This window comes from Leptodactylus fuscus, chromosome 3 (genome assembly GCF_031893055.1).
Source record: "Leptodactylus fuscus isolate aLepFus1 chromosome 3, aLepFus1.hap2, whole genome shotgun sequence".
Lineage (NCBI taxonomy): Eukaryota > Metazoa > Chordata > Amphibia > Anura > Leptodactylidae > Leptodactylus > Leptodactylus fuscus.
Window position 1 is genome coordinate 87467425 of NC_134267.1, and position 17531 is coordinate 87484955.

General features: G+C 44.7%; 1 protein-coding gene across 3 annotated transcripts in view; it reads left to right on the forward strand.

Moving 5' to 3' along the window:
* TXLNB (taxilin beta) overlaps positions 1–17531 on the forward strand; it is a 98621-nt gene that overhangs the window by 35294 nt on the left and 45796 nt on the right. For all 3 annotated transcript variants that reach the window (XM_075267880.1, XM_075267881.1, XM_075267882.1), the window contains exon 3: positions 11410–11501. In XM_075267880.1, the coding sequence (XP_075123981.1) occupies positions 11410–11501 (92 nt within the window). The remainder of the gene's footprint in view (positions 1–11409; positions 11502–17531) is intronic.

The following is a 17531-nucleotide window of genomic DNA, read 5'->3' on the forward strand; positions in this document are numbered from 1 at the left end:
TTGCATATTTACCCAATGCCAAGTAAAATTCTTTTTTTTTAAATGTAGATTGTGAGCCCCACATAGAGCTCACAATGTACATTTTTCCCTATCAGTATGTCTTTTTGGAATATAGGATGGAAATCCATGCAAACACGGGGAGAACATACAAACTCCTTGCAGATGGTTTTATGCCCTTGGCGGGATTTGAATACCAGGACTCCAGCGCTGCAAGGCTGCAGTGCTAACCACTGAGCCACCGTGTGGCCCCTGCCAAGTAAAATTCAAGCTTTACTAGCGTCCCCTGTATGCTGACAGCTGATCGGCCTGCCTGTCATGTGACATTACTGTTGAATCACATGATTATTCAGGCCCGCGGCGGACACATTTATCAAGCTCCACCCCATAAACGTCTTCACTGGCAAGAAAATCCCTTATACGTATACTGTTTTATAAAGACAGGGGAAAGGGGTCATTAAAAAGAGATTTCATTGAATGTCTAAATAAAGTACATCATCACACTGAATAAACACTTAATAAACAGCGATAATTGTTCTATAATATATTCTTTCTAAACTAAAAAATTGGCTCTAAAATTAGTTCCGTTTCTCAGAAAAGGAAAAACTATAATTTTCTATTCTTGCGTAACAGTTTATGAATTTATCTGCAATGTGTTTTATTACCCACAGCACATTTATTTTATTAGATGTATCACTCTAAAACTGTGTAATTTGGAAGAAAATAGATTTCTGCAAGCATTGTTGGTTTGCTTTTTATCAGAGGTTACACTGGGACATGCACACAGTGAGGATTATTTTTGCAATACCTGAAATATATCATGGTATGACAAGTGCAATCCCTATCAATGTCTACCTCTTAATATCATGTCATTTCTAGCATTTTGTGTTTTTAATATATCTTTATAGAGTTAGGAGACTGTTGCAGTTCTAGCTACCTGTGGCTACCACTAGAGGGCGCCTAGAAGAATGCTGCATACCAGGGTCATAACTAGTAGAGATGAGCGAACGGCGTTCGATCGAATTGGTATTCGATTGAATATCAAGCTGCTCGAGATATTCGATTCCAATTGAATACCACGCAAACGCACTACAAATTTGTATCCCCTCCCACCTTCCCTGGCGCTTTTTTTGCACCAATAACTGTGCAGGGGAGGTGGGACAGGAACTATGACAACGTAGGCATCGGAAAAAAAAACCGGAAAAAGTAATTGGCTGGCTAAATCAGGTGACCTCCACTTTATACAAATGGTGGATTTCAGATTTGATTCATATGAGACTGCTACACCACTATATCTTAGGTATAGCAGAGTTGACACAGCGCTGCTACATCTCAGATGTAGCAGCATTGAGCGCACAGCACTGCTACATCTCAGGTGTAGCAGAGTTCAGCACACGGCCAGCTCTGCTGCATCTCAGGTGTAGCAGAGCTCAGCGCACGGGCAGCTCTGCTGCATCTCAGGTGTAGCAGAGTTCAGTGCACTGCCAGATCTGCTGCATCTCAGGTATAGCAGAACTCAGCGCACCGCCAGCTCTGCTGCATCTCAGGTGTACCAGAGTTCAGCGCATTGCCAGCTCTGCTACATCTCAGGTGTAGCAGAGCTCAGCGCACGGCCAGCTCTGCTGCATCTCAGGTGTAGCAGATTTCAGTGCATGGACAGCTTTGCTGCATCTCAGGTGTAGCAGAGCTCAGCGCACCACTAGCTCTGCTGAATCTCAGGTGTAGCAGAGTTCAGCGCACAGCCAGCTCTGCTGCATCTCAGGTGTAGCAGAGCTCAGCACACGGCCAGCTCTGCTGTATCTCAGGTGTAGCAGATTTCAGCGCACGGACAGCTTTGCTGCATCTCAGGTGTAGCAGAGCTCAGCGCACCGCTAGCTCTGCTGCATCTCAGGTGTAACAGAGTTCAGCGCACAGCCAGCTCTGCTGCATCTCAGGTGTAGTAGAGTTCAGCGCATGGCCAGCTCTGCTGCATCTCAGGTGTATCAGAGTTCAGCGCACGGCCAGCTCTGCTGCATCTCAGGTGTAGTAGAGTTCAGCGCATGGCCAGCTCTGCTGCATCTCAGGTGTATCAGAGTTCAGCGCATTGCCAGCTCTGCTGCATCTCAGGTGTAGCAGAGTTCAGTGCATGGCCAGCTCTGCTGCATCTCAGGTATAACAGAGTTGAGAGCACAGCTCTGCTACACCTGAGATGTAGCAGAGCTGTGTCAACTCTGCTATACCTGAGATCGGACCACAATGGAGACTGCTGTGGACCGATCTTAGTCTCCGCCTCCTCACAGATGAGCCTCCGGCAGAACCAGCATTGATTGGCCGAATGCTGTACACTGTATGGCATTCGGCCAATCAACGCTGGTCAATGCATTCCTATGGGAAAAAGTCAGCTCCCGCATTATTAGTGCGTAATACAGGGACTTGGGCATGTCAGATGCCCCCAGGCATGCTTCCCCTGCTGTCCCAGTTGCATTGCAGAGGTGTTGGCATCATTTGCTGAGGTGTCATAGTGAACTTGGTGACTCTCCTGAGTCAAAGAGTGGTTTCTCCTGAAATGAAGCTTTTTTCCCATGCCCCATCAAGGCCCTGTACACAGTATTAAACCCCATATTGACCCCTGTACACAGTATTATTTCCCCTAGTGGCCACTGCACACAGTATTATTTCCTCTAGTGGCCCCTGCGCACAATATTATGCCGCATAGTGGCCCCTACACAGAGTACTATGCCACATTGTGGACACCCATGAACAATTATTATACTTGGGGGTCTTTTCAGACCCCAGGGTATACTAATCGGAGACCCAGGGGAGGATACAAACATAAAAAACAATGTTACTTAACTACCCCTGGCTTTGGTGCTGTTCCTGCTGATGTCAGCCATCTTCAATGACGTACAGGACATCACTTGACTCAGGCCTTAGTTGTGTCACATAAGGATGCAGGCCCCGGCCATGTAACGTCAAGGACGTCACACAAGTAGGCCTGAAGCCTGCTAGAAGCCAGGAGTGGTAAGTAAATAGTTACTCCAGCCGGTAACGCCCTATTAAAAAAAAAAAAAAAAAAAAAAAAAGCTGCTAACCGGATAGTTTTGCCCCTGCTGCATACTGTTTTAATGTATAAACAGTACATACTAAGCACCTATGCATATATAGCACCCCATTAATACAAGACCACTGCAAAATGTGGAGGTTGGAGGTTGGTTATTTTTTTTCTGAGTTGGTTTGTACAGGGGAAATATAGTATCACAAGGTGCTTTTCAACCTAATATCCATTGTTTAATACGGTGGGACTAAAGCGAGCTATTGCTTGAACTCTTTGGGGATAGGTTTGTCAAAAGTAAAGAAAACTTTAAAAGATAATGCTTGTAATCCAAAATTTCGGTTTCTTCAAATATGTACGTTCAAACATGGCAGTGTATGTATCTTTATCCAACCTCCCATCATCCATCAGTGGCTTGAAAAATGATAATGGGCAACTGCAGCTCCAAAAGTGCGACACGCTCCCTAATAAATCTCTAAGAGTAAGTTATGATGAATTACCAGTCAAATACAGACTGCATCACAAAATACAAAACAACTTACAACTGCCTTCAGATCACACAAGCTGGCCGTAGATCTTCTCCCTCGCTGGAGATATCATCACATTGTTGGAATACAAATGAAAGCACCTTTGCTTCTTTTCTGACATCCACATAACATATACAGATAAGGGAAGTCTGAGGACGGCTGATGTGATGCTTGCTGATGCTCTACTGGGAATTGTATCCTTTCAGCCAGAAGATTTTACTTTTCTACACCTGTCAAAAAAAAGCTTACTTAAGCTATTGACTGCACATAGCCGGAATTATCTTCAGCCCTTCTTATCGTTGGACTATTATATAATTAACTACATTGAATCGAGAATCTGTTCAGATCTGCTAACACGTACTAGTCAGCAAAGTAAATCCAGAATATACCAAGGCCATATATGTAACTCACATAAAACTCTATATTTTTCGAGATGTTTTAAAATGGCTCCTATTGTTTGGCAGAGGGCTATTGAACTCCTTTAGGCACCAGGACTCAACTGTCACTTGTATGCTATAAGAGCACCCTATGCTATATATTGTCTTGTTTATTAAAGTTTGTGTTAATTTGTAGAGATGAGCGAACAGTGTTCTATCGAACACATGTTCGATCGGATATCAGGGTGTTCGCCATGTTCGAATCGAATCGAACACCACGTGGTAAAGTGCGCCAAAATTCGATTCCCCTCCCACCTTCCCTGGCGCCTTTTTTGCACCAATAACAGCGCAGGGGAGGTGGGACAGGAACTACGACACTGGGGGCATTGAAAAAAATTGGAAAAAGTCATTGGCTGCCGAAATCAGGTGACCTCCATTTTAGACGAATAGTGGATTTCAAATCCGGGTCATATGAGAATGTGAACTTTGTGACTATGAGACAGGGATAGCTGTACAGGCAGGGATAGCTAGGGATAACCTTTATTTAGGGGGGAATGTTATTAAAAATAACTTTTTGGGGCTCTATCGGGTGTGTAATTGTGATTTTTGTGAGATAAACTTTTTCCCATAGGGATGCATTGGCCAGCGCTGATTGGCCGAATTCCGTACTCTGGCCAATCAGTGCTGGCCAATGCATTCTATTAGCTTGATGAAGCAGAGTGTGCACAAGGGTTCAAGCGCACCCTCGGCTCTGATGTAGCAGAGCCGAGGCTGCACAAGGGTTCAAGCGCACCCTCGGCTCTGATGTAGGAGAGCCGAGGGTGCACTTGAACCCTTGTGCACCCTCAGCTCTGCTACATCAGAGCCGAGGGTGCGCTTGAACCCTTGTGCACACTCTGCTTCATCAAGCTAATAGAATGCATTGGCCAGCGCTGATTGGCCAATGTATTCTATTAGCCTGATGAAGTAGAGCTGAATGTGTGTGCTAAGCACACACATTCAGCTCTACTTCATCGGGCTAATAGAATGCATTGGCCAGCGCTGATTGGCCAGAGTACGGAACTCGACCAATCAGCGCTGGCTCTGCTGGAGGAGGCGGAGTCTAAGATCGCTCCACACCAGTCTCCATTCAGGTCCGACCTTAGACTCCGCCTCCTCCGGCAGAGCCAGCGCTGATTGGCCGAAGGCTGGCCAATGCATTCCTATGCGAATGCAGAGACTTAGCAGTGCTGAGTCAGTTTTGCTCAACTACACATCTGATGCACACTCGGCACTGCTACATCAGATGTAGCAATCTGATGTAGCAGAGCCGAGGGTGCACTAGAACCCCTGTGCAAACTCAGTTCACGCTAATAGAATGCATTGGCCAGCGCTGATTGGCCAATGCATTCTATTAGCCCGATGAAGTAGAGCTGAATGTGTGTGCTAAGCACACACATTCAGCACTGCTTCATCACGCCAATACAATGCATTAGCCAGTGCTGATTGGCCAGAGTACGGAATTCGGCCAATCAGCGCTGGCTCTGCTGGAGGAGGCGGAGTCTAAGGTCGGACCTGAATGGAGACTGGTGTGGAGCGATCTTAGACTCCGCCTCCTCCAGCAGAGCCAGCGCTGATTGGCCGAATTCCGTACTCTGGCCAATCAGCACTGGCTAATGCATTGTATTGGCTTGATGAAGCAGTGCTGAATGTGTGTGCTTAGCACACACATTCAGCTCTACTTCATCGGGCTAATAGAATGCATTGGCCAATCAGCGCTGGCCAATGCATTCTATTAGCGTGAACTGAGTTTGCACAGGGGTTCTAGTGCACCCTCGGCTCTGCTACATCAGATTGCTACATCTGATGTAGCAGTGCCGAGTGTGCATCAGATGTGTAGTTGAGCAAAACTGACTCAGCACTGCTAAGTCTGCATTCGCATAGGAATGCATTGGCCAGCCTTCGGCCAATCAGCGCTGGCTCTGCCGGAGGAGGCGGAGTCTAAGGTCGGACCTGAATGGAGACTGGTGTGGAGCGATCTTAGACTCCGCCTCCTCCAGCAGAGCCAGCGCTGATTGGCCGAATTCCGTACTCTGGCCAATCAGCACTGGCTAATGCATTGTATTGGCTTGATGAAGCAGTGCTGAATGTGTGTGCTTAGCACACACATTCAGCTCTACTTCATCGGGCTAATAGAATGCATTGGCCAGCGCTGATTGGCCGAATTCCGTACTCTGGCCAATCAGCACTGGCTAATGCATTGTATTGGCTTGATGAAGCAGTGCTGAATGTGTGTGCTTAGCACACACATTCAGCTCTACTTCATCGGGCTAATAGAATGCATTGGCCAATCAGCGCTGGCCAATGCATTCTATTAGCGTGAACTGAGTTTGCACAGGGGTTCTAGTGCACCCTCGGCTCTGCTACATCAGATTGCTACATCTGATGTAGCAGTGCCGAGTGTGCATCAGATGTGTAGTTGAGCAAAACTGACTCAGCACTGCTAAGTCTGCATTCGCATAGGAATGCATTGGCCAGCCTTCGGCCAATCAGCGCTGGCTCTGCCGGAGGAGGCGGAGTCTAAGGTCGGACCTGAATGGAGACTGGTGTGGAGCGATCTTAGACTCCGCCTCCTCCAGCAGAGCCAGCGCTGATTGGCCGAATTCCGTACTCTGGCCAATCAGCACTGGCTAATGCATTGTATTGGCTTGATGAAGCAGTGCTGAATGTGTGTGCTTAGCACACACATTCAGCTCTACTTCATCGGGCTAATAGAATGCATTGGCCAATCAGCGCTGGCCAATGCATTCTGCAGATGTGTAGTTGAGCAAAACTGACTCAGCACTGCTAAGTCTGCATTCGCATAGGAATGCATTGGCCAGCCTTCGGCCAATCAGCGCTGGCTCTGCCGGAGGAGGCGGAGTCTAAGGTCGGACCTGAATGGAGACTGGTGTGGAGCGATCTTAGACTCCGCCTCCTCCAGCAGAGCCATTGGCCAATCAGCGCTGGCCAATGCATTCTGCAGATGTGTAGTTGAGCAAAACTGACTCAGCACTGCTAAGTCTGCATTGGCTAATAGAATGCATTGGCCAATCAGCGCTGGCCAATGCATTCTATTAGCGTGAACTGAGTTTGCACAGGGGTTCTAGTGCACCCTCGGCTCTGCTACATCAGATTGCTACATCTGATGTAGCAGTGCCGAGTGTGCATCAGATGTGTAGTTGAGCAAAACTGACTCAGCACTGCTAAGTCTGCATTCGCATAGGAATGCATTGGCCAGCCTTCGGCCAATCAGCGCTGGCTCTGCCGGAGGAGGCGGAGTCTAAGGTCGGACCTGAATGGAGACTGGTGTGGAGCTATCTTAGACTCCGCCTCCTCCAGCAGAGCCAGCGCTGATTGGTCGAGTTCCGTACTCTGGCCAATCAGCACTGGCCAATGCATTTCTATGGGGAAAAGTTAGCTTGCGAAAATCGCAAACTGACAGGGATTTCCATGAAATAAAGTGACTTTTATGCCCCCAGACATGCTTCCCCTGCTGTCCCAGTGTCATTCCAGGGTGTTGGTATCATTTCCTGGGGTGTCATAGTGGACTTGGTGACCCTCCAGACACGAATTTGGGTTTCCCCCTTAACGAGTTTATGTTCCCCATAGACTATAATGGGGTTCGAAACCCATTCGAACACTCGAACAGTGAGCGGCTGTTCGAATCGAATTTCGAACCTCGAACATTTTAGTGTTCGCTCATCTCTATTAATTTGATTACATTTATCCTAGATGTGGAATCGGCAAATATGTCATATAGCCCCCCTTCTTGCCAAATCAGTAAACTTAAAACATTAGTAAACTTTTGTTAATTTTTTCATAAATCTAAGGTGAAAGGAACACACTTTGCAATATAACTCACTAAAGAAAAGTGCCTGTGTCTTTAAGGATTTCCCCTGATTTATTCTGTACACAATCGATTTCAGTTTTCAGTGGGTGATATGGAGATGGCAGAAGGGAACAGGTGAGGGATAGGTTGTCTACAGGTTAAAGAGGACCTTTCATGTCCTCAGGCACATGCAATTTTATACACATGGACAAAATTGTTGGTACTCCTCGTTTAATGAAAGAAAAAACCCCAATGGTCACAGAAATAACTTGAATCTGACAAAGTAAGAATAAATAAAAAATCTATGAAAATGAACAAATGAAAGTCAGACATTGCTTTTCACTTCAACAGAATTTTTTTTTACAATACAACTCATGAAACAGGCCTGGACAGAAATGATGGTTCCATTAACTAATATTTTGTTGCACAACCTTTTGAGGCAATCACTGCCATCGAATGATTCCTGTAACTGTCACTGAGACGTCTGCACCTCTCAAGAGGGATTTTGGCCTACTCCTCATGAGCAAACTGCTCCAGTTATCTCAGGTTTGAAGGGTGCCTTTTCCTGATGGCATGTTTCATCTCCTTCCAAAGATGATCAATAGGATTTAGGTCAGGGCTCATAGAAGGCCACTTCAGAATAGTCCATTGTTTTCCTCTTAGCCATTCTTGGGTGTTTTTAGCTGTGTGTTTTAGGTCATTATCCTGTTGCAAGACCCATGACCTGTGACTGAGACCAAGTTTTCTGACACTGGGCAGCACATTTCTTTGTAGAATCCCTTGGTAGTTTTGAGATTTCATTGAACCATGCACAGATTCAAGACACCCTGAGCCAGATGCAGCAAAGCAGCCTCAGAACATAACAGAGCCTCCTCCATGTTTCACAGTAGGGACAGTGTTCTTTTCAAGATATGCTTAATTATTCCCGCTGTGAACATAGAGCTTCAACATGTAGTTTGGTTATTACTTTTGTCATATTCAAGTTATTTCTGTGACCATTGTGGGTTTTTCTTTCATTAAACGAGGAGTTCTTCGGATGGCTTCTTCTGGCTTTAAATGGGACATAATGCAGAGTCGGCTCTGCCCAATGGCAGAGCCGACTGCACATGCCTGTGGCCATTTTCTTGTGGCCGCTTACACGAGCATACTGTGTAAGCGGCCACAAGACTTCCCCAGTGCTGTTTGAGCGCTGGGGACCGCCCCCGGTGCTGAGAAAAAACTCATATGCATATTGATGAAAACTGAGATATCTATGGAATGGTGGTGCAGAGAAGACTTCTAAAGGTAGGAGAAGAATAGTCTTTCTTAAAGCTCTTCCTATGTGTTAGGGAGAAAAAATGCAGTTTTAATGAGTGAGTCACTTTAAAGAAGCTTTTCCCATTAATAATAATTATCACCTATTCATAGAAAAAAGAGGTGGTGGAAACCATGCATAGTCACTGTTACATTCACTTCCATGGAATTGCTAGAACAGCAATCTCTGGAGGTCGCTTTTCAGTTATCAAAGCAGTGGCCAAGCATGTTCACCATTGTTCCATTCACATGGAGCACTCAATGGAACTATAATTCCCCAGTAATACCGATTGCTGGGGTCCCAATTGTCTGACCCCCTGCAATGTGGATAGTGGTTAGTACCTATATGGGGAAAACCTCTTTAAGGACTGGACCAGTGGCGTAACTACCAGGGAAGCAGCGGAGGGAGCTACCACATGGCCCAGGACATTAGGGGGCCTGGCAAAAGCCGCTACCACTGCGTTTTTTTTTGGTTTTTTTTTAATAGGCCGTTACTGGCTGGAGTTTCTCAATATATATTAGATGCATATTACATGCCAAATTCAACAGGTATAGCACCTTTAAGAATCACATACTATCAATAGTCAAGATACCAAAATTGTTCACATCACAATCAAAACAAACCAGAGATATAAATATCTAATAAATAATTTGGAGTCAGTACCATGTAGTAACATCAGTGCAAAGCAAACGAGTATTAAATCCCAAATTCAATAAGTGTATTTTCTTAAAGAATCACATATTATAAGTAGTCCAGGGATATATATGATTTAATACTCCCCCACATATAACCATCAACTTACATATAGAAGCACTGTGGCCTCCACCTGCAGCCCCTATGTGTGTTTCGTCCCCGCTTCCTCTGGGGGCTGCATGTCAAAAGCATGGCAATGATGCAATGAAATGCTACATATGTCATAGCATTATATAAACGATCAAAAAATTGCAGCTCCTAGATTCCAACTTGTTTATTAGATGAAAAGATACATAAATTACCGGTGGGTATAATTTGATATGTATTAATACTCCATTATGGATATATATCTTGATATCAACCATTGAGGATGTATATTTGACGTAGATTTGTGTAGAAGCACCATGAGCCTGCCTCTCTTTTTCTTGTTTTATAATATATTTTAACCTTTTTTGTGTCATTAATAAACCTTTTCTAATTTTGGATACAAATGGTGTGGCTATTTATTCATGATTGTGACCGTTCCTTATAGGTTTATACATGCTTTTGACATGACCTGATAACAAAAGCCTCTGACAGATTTCGGTGACATAGTCAGTCCCACAGCTGACACCGAAACCCATAGGCACCCTATGATCATATTGCAAGGTACCCCCTTCCCTCTGGTGAACTCTTTAGAGTGACACTGTGAACACTATGGACTCTGACATCTGAGGGATTAACTAACCTGATCCGATACACCTACCTTGCTCACTCAACTACCTTTGTGTCCATACTTGTGATGAAGAGTAAGCGGGGTGATAGCATTGAAACCATGGTACTGCCATCCCATGAGGAACCTGTAGATTCCTACTTATATCCTATTAGAAATGGTGCTGGCAATGGCATCTGTGATGTGAAAGACTGCAACGTAATGGAACATATTTAAACCTGTTTCTGGAAAAGTTAAGGCACCATTAATATGGTCAGTCCACTTTGTAAAACTTAAATCGACAATCTTCTTAATAATGCGTCATATAGGTAGGGACATATATTATTGTATACAATCTAAATGTGTAACAACTAGGTATAATAACTTATCAGAGCTACAGAGACAACCATATTGTTATAAATCCACTTTTTCAACTACAAGTAAAACTAAAAAAATCATTATTATTATTACAACCTTATAGAGCTTTGCTGTGCCACAGAAGCAGACTATGCGGCATCTGTGAGGTCTCTTGGACAAGGGAGCTCAGCTCTACTTGGTCCAATGGTTACTGATGGTGTAACCCTATTTAGGACCCCCATCTACAGAAAACATGCAGTATAAGCAAACTAGGAGAACTGGTCCAAGGGTCATAGGAATGTCGTAGACAGGACAACAAGTTAGTTTGTTCTTTCCTGGGGGGAAACACCACACATCATAATGTGGCTTCTATATCTCTATCTAATATAGATGTCCAAAAAAATTTCCAGAGCAAAATGTTTCTATTTTTAGCAGGAAAACATAAAATACCTAATTATTCTTCGAAGTGGGAAAATTCTTGGCTGTCTTGATAGGGATATATGATATAAATAATACACGTGTCATAGTTATTATATTGTAGATATTGTAGCAATAAGATATCAAGATTTTGTATTTGTATTTTTACTTTAAGGTAAAGAGGCGGCTCTTCTGCTCCAAAGCTTAAACAAACTGAACACCCCCGAGGAGAAGCTGGAAGCCTTAACAAAGAAGTATGCAGAACTGGTTGGTATTGCATGACTGTGGGATATGTATTATAATTAATTCCATGTTAATTAGGACAATAAAGTATTTAACACAATTTATTACACCATATGCATTTGTAATTAATGCAAATCAAGGATTGTGATTCTAAAATTGTACAAGGGTGAACCATTTCCCAAATGAATTGCATATGAGACAAGACAAGCACTAGGTGTTATCAACTTGTTCTCTGTCCCATACAAGTTTTTGGTTTTGTAAAGGGAGTGATCCATATGGCTACGGTACACAGTTTGGGATTTAAAGACTTCTGTATTTACGTTCCAACTTTGTTGAACATTATCATTGGAGGGTTAGATTAAAGGATTCATACATGGATTGGAATTTGATGGCACAACTGAGAAATAATGAGAGAAAAAAAAAGGGACAAATATTCCAGGCACATTTCTAGAAAAGCTAATAGCTAATGTTATTTCCATGGTGTAGATTTTCTTTATAGACAGTATCAACATATCTCATTCTTTTAAGGATGACCCCGAATGGTTCCTGATTATTTTTTACATAGAAACCAAAAGTTGGAAATAAATTCTGAACCCATGCTTTACTGTATGTAGTAGTATACACAAAAAAGCAATCACCATATTAGATACCTAGAGCACAACTCCAACAACTCTTAAGGATCTCAAGGATCCTATCTATATTTGTAGCTTATGTAAATTGAAGCCTTTTTCTAAATATATTGCTTTAGAAATTCTGCTTTGTTTGCCTGGTATGTGAATTTATTGTCCCATTGTTTACACTTCGTTGCTATAACCACAGACCTATAGGACAAGTGACGTCACTCACTCACCACTCTTGCCAGCTGCAGCTAATTGCAGTTTTCTGATAAAGCCTGGTCTGTTATCTCTCTATGTAAACACACAGATAACATGGAGTCCATACTGCACAAGAATCTGCATAATATCTGACCTGCAGAAGGATTGTGTGTCCTGTTCAGCAGGAGGGAGGGGGAGGGAGAGAAATACAGGAAGTGAGAAGCAGACACTGCATACAGCCTGGCTGAAAGGCTGAGATGGGAGTAGCTCTTTAAAGAATACCTATTGTTACAAAAGAGATGCGTCTAACCTATGGATTTTATTTTTAGCTTGATCGTTTCCTTGTTCCCTATTTGTAGACTAGGTGGTTTCACCTGGGTGTATTCAGATTTGGCATCTCTTACTTTCACTGAAACCCCAAATGAGCTTCAGCTGCATCCCCCTCTGCCCTGTCTACTATTTCTGTTTTACACTCCATAGATTATACATTCATGTAAGGGAGAATTGCAGACATTTTCCCATATTCCCATCACTACTGAATTAAAATGATTGGTATGCTTTTGTAGAACCATGACACTTCATGAAACTTTGTATCAAACTAATCTGATCCATTTCCATGAGGAGGTAAGCCCCAGACTATTCCTAGGTAATGCTGCCATTGCTGAGTATATGGACTCTTAAAGACCTTCGTAATGATAATACAAAACTCTCAAAACATTCTGTAGGGATCAACTTGTACAGTGGGTGTCGGCAATGACAGCGTTCACACAGTCAGCGGTTTTCACACTCCAAGGGTGATTTTATTCAAATGCTTCAGCACAAAACAGCATGCAAAAAAAATAAACCTAAACCTGTCCGGCTCTAACTATACAGAAGGATACCTCACTATCCCAGTGCAGGCCTAATACCTGGCACCAAAGTCAGTAGCAAAACTGTCCATAACCACCCCAGGGGCGCTCTCTCTCTCTCAGGCTGCAAATCTGTCCACCCCTTTTACCAGGCTTCCTTCCCCAGTAATGAATATCAGGAAGCCTCACCCGAGAACACCTAGGACTGGTGAAAAACCAAGTAGTGGACTAGGGGTGTGGATTGGAAGACTCCCACTGCCAACCTGTCCTCCAGTACACAAATTCCAGCCCATGTAACTACATTCTGCTAAAGCAACATATGTCCTTCTGGATTTCCACTACTCTGCCAGACTGGAGACACCAAGTGAGATATACATCCCGTCCACACTATACTACAAATTTATAACAATTTTTTGTGGTGTTTTACACTGTTTTAATACTGGTTTTGCCTATGTACAAATATTAGCTACACCGCATATGGAATACTGTACATAATTGTGGGCACCTGTATGTAGGAAAGACATAAGTGAGACAGAGGAAATTAAGGAAATGAGTGGATTAGAGAATAAAGACAGATTGTCACACTAGGGGTTACTCAGGATGGAAAGAAGACAGTTTAGGGTGATCCATTTAAAATGTACAAATATATGAACGGACAGAAGAGATAATGTCTTTATACCTAGACCTGTATCCAACGAAAGGGGGCATCTTTTGCATCTAAAGGAAAGTCAGTTCCACCATCATCATAGACAGGAATTCTTTACTATAAGGGTCCATTCATACGGAATAAAAGCGCGCTTATTTTGGCAAAATACACGTGTAAAAATAAGACTCCCGTTGACTTCAAGGACATTTTTTTACCCGTGTAAAAAACACATCAAAATACACGTGTAAAATGTCATTGAAGTCAATGGGAGTCTTATTTTTACACGTGTATTCTTTACAAGTGTATTTTGCCAAAATGAGAGTAGTTGTTATGGTCGATTTGCTCTACAAGTTCTATAATGACTTATCTTTAAAATAGAAATTGCATAAGTTATGAGTGATGAATTCCTGAGAAGGAAATATTGATCCAGGGATTTATTCTTATTGCCATATTTGGAGATGGAAAGCATTTTAACATCAATCCGCGTCCACCTCATGATGTCTTTTGCCTTGTTCTGGATCAACACAATAGCATTGTAGATTGGAATCAATTGACCTGTTAAATTTCAACCGTATCAAATATTTCATTATGTATGTATTATATACGTAGTGTTGGGCTAGATCATATGCTGCACTATAAGTTATTTAGCGTCTGTATACCATATAAATTATTATTAGAGATGAGCGAACACTAAAATGTTCGAGGTTCGAAATTCGATTCGAACAGCCGCTCACTGTTCGAGTGTTCGAATGGGTTTCGAACCCCATTATAGTCTATGGGGAACATAAACTCGTTAAGGGGGAAACCCAAATTCGTGTCTGGAGGGTCACCAAGTCCACTATGACACCCCAGGAAATGATACCAACACCCTGGAATGACACTGGGACAGCAGGGGAAGCATGTCTGGGGGCATAAAAGTCACTTTATTTCATGGAAATCCCTGTCAGTTTGCGATTTTCGCAAGCTAACTTTTCCCCATAGAAATGCATTGGCCAGTGCTGATTGGCCAGAGTACGGAACTCGACCAATCAGCGCTGGCTCTGCTGGAGGAGGCGGAGTCTAAGATAGCTCCACACCAGTCTCCATTCAGGTCCGACCTTAGACTCCGCCTCCTCCGGCAGAGCCAGCGCTGATTGGCCGAAGGCTGGCCAATGCATTCCTATGCGAATGCAGACTTAGCAGTGCTGAGTCAGTTTTGCTCAACTACACATCTGATGCACACTCGGCACTGCTACATCAGATGTAGCAATCTGATGTAGCAGAGCCGAGGGTGCACTAGAACCCCTGTGCAAACTCAGTTCACGCTAATAGAATGCATTGGCCAGCGCTGATTGGCCAATGCATTCTATTAGCCCGATGAAGTAGAGCTGAATGTGTGTGCTAAGCACACACATTCAGCACTGCTTCATCAAGCCAATACAATGCATTAGCCAGTGCTGATTGGCCAGAGTACGGAATTCGGCCAATCAGCGCTGGCCAATGCATTCTATTAGCCCGATGAAGTAGAGCTGAATGTGTGTGCTAAGCACACACATTCAGCACTGCTTCATCAAGCCAATACAATGCATTAGCCAGTGCTGATTGGCCAGAGTACGGAATTCGGCCAATCAGCGCTGGCTCTGCTGGAGGAGGCGGAGTCTAAGATCGCTCCACACCAGTCTCCATTCAGGTCCGACCTTAGACTCCGCCTCCTCCGGCAGAGCCAGCGCTGATTGGCCGAAGGCTGGCCAATGCATTCCTATGCGAATGCAGACTTAGCAGTGCTGAGTCAGTTTTGCTCAACTACACATCTGATGCACACTCGGCACTGCTACATCAGATGTAGCAATCTGATGTAGCAGAGCCGAGGGTGCACTAGAACCCCTGTGCAAACTCAGTTCACGCTAATAGAATGCATTGGCCAGCGCTGATTGGCCAATGCATTCTATTAGCCCGATGAAGTAGAGCTGAATGTGTGTGCTAAGCACACACATTCAGCACTGCTTCATCAAGCCAATACAATGCATTAGCCAGTGCTGATTGGCCAGAGTACGGAATTCGGCCAATCAGCGCTGGCTCTGCTGGAGGAGGCGGAGTCTAAGGTCGGACCTGAATGGAGACTGGTGTGGAGCGATCTTAGACTCCGCCTCCTCCAGCAGAGCCAGCGCTGATTGGCCGAATTCCGTACTCTGGCCAATCAGCGCTGGCCAATGCATTCTATTAGCCCGATGAAGTAGAGCTGAATGTGTGTGCTAAGCACACACATTCAGCACTGCTTCATCACGCCAATACAATGCATTAGCCAGTGCTGATTGGCCAGAGTACGGAATTCGGCCAATCAGCGCTGGCTCTGCTGGAGGAGGCGGAGTCTAAGATCGCTCCACACCAGTCTCCATTCAGGTCCGACCTTAGACTCCGCCTCCTCCGGCAGAGCCAGCGCTGATTGGCCGAAGGCTGGCCAATGCATTCCTATGCGAATGCAGACTTAGCAGTGCTGAGTCAGTTTTGCTCAACTACACATCTGATGCACACTCGGCACTGCTACATCAGATGTAGCAATCTGATGTAGCAGAGCCGAGGGTGCACTAGAACCCCTGTGCAAACTCAGTTCACGCTAATAGAATGCATTGGCCAGCGCTGATTGGCCAATGCATTCTATTAGCCCGATGAAGTAGAGCTGAATGTGTGTGCTAAGCACACACATTCAGCACTGCTTCATCAAGCCAATACAATGCATTAGCCAGTGCTGATTGGCCAGAGTACGGAATTCGGCCAATCAGCGCTGGCCAATGCATTCTATTAGCCCGATGAAGTAGAGCTGAATGTGTGTGCTAAGCACACACATTCAGCACTGCTTCATCAAGCCAATACAATGCATTAGCCAGTGCTGATTGGCCAGAGTACGGAATTCGGCCAATCAGCGCTGGCTCTGCTGGAGGAGGCGGAGTCTAAGGTCGGACCTGAATGGAGACTGGTGTGGAGCGATCTTAGACTCCGCCTCCTCCAGCAGAGCCAGCGCTGATTGGCCGAATTCCGTACTCTGGCCAATCAGCACTGGCTAATGCATTGTATTGGCGTGATGAAGCAGTGCTGAATGTGTGTGCTTAGCACACACATTCAGCTCTACTTCATCGGGCTAATAGAATGCATTGGCCAGCGCTGATTGGCCGAATTCCGTACTCTGGCCAATCAGTGCTGGCCAATGCATTCTATTAGCTTGATGAAGCAGAGTGTGCACAAGGGTTCAAGCGCACCCTCGGCTCTGATGTAGCAGAGCCGAGGCTGCACAAGGGTTCAAGCGCACCCTCGGCTCTGATGTAGGAGAGCCGAGGGTGCACTTGAACCCTTGTGCACCCTCAGCTCTGCTACATCAGAGCCGAGGGTGCGCTTGAACCCTTGTGCACACTCTGCTTCATCAAGCTAATAGAATGCATTGGCCAGCGCTGATTGGCCAATGTATTCTATTAGCCTGATGAAGTAGAGCTGAATGTGTGTGCTAAGCACACACATTCAGCTCTACTTCATCGGGCTAATAGAATGCATTGGCCAGCGCTGATTGGCCGAATTCCGTACTCTGGCCAATCAGCACTGGCTAATGCATTGTATTGGCGTGATGAAGCAGTGCTGAATGTGTGTGCTTAGCACACACATTCAGCTCTACTTCATCGGGCTAATAGAATGCATTGGCCAGCGCTGATTGGCCGAATTCCGTACTCTGGCCAATCAGTGCTGGCCAATGCATTCTATTAGCTTGATGAAGCAGAGT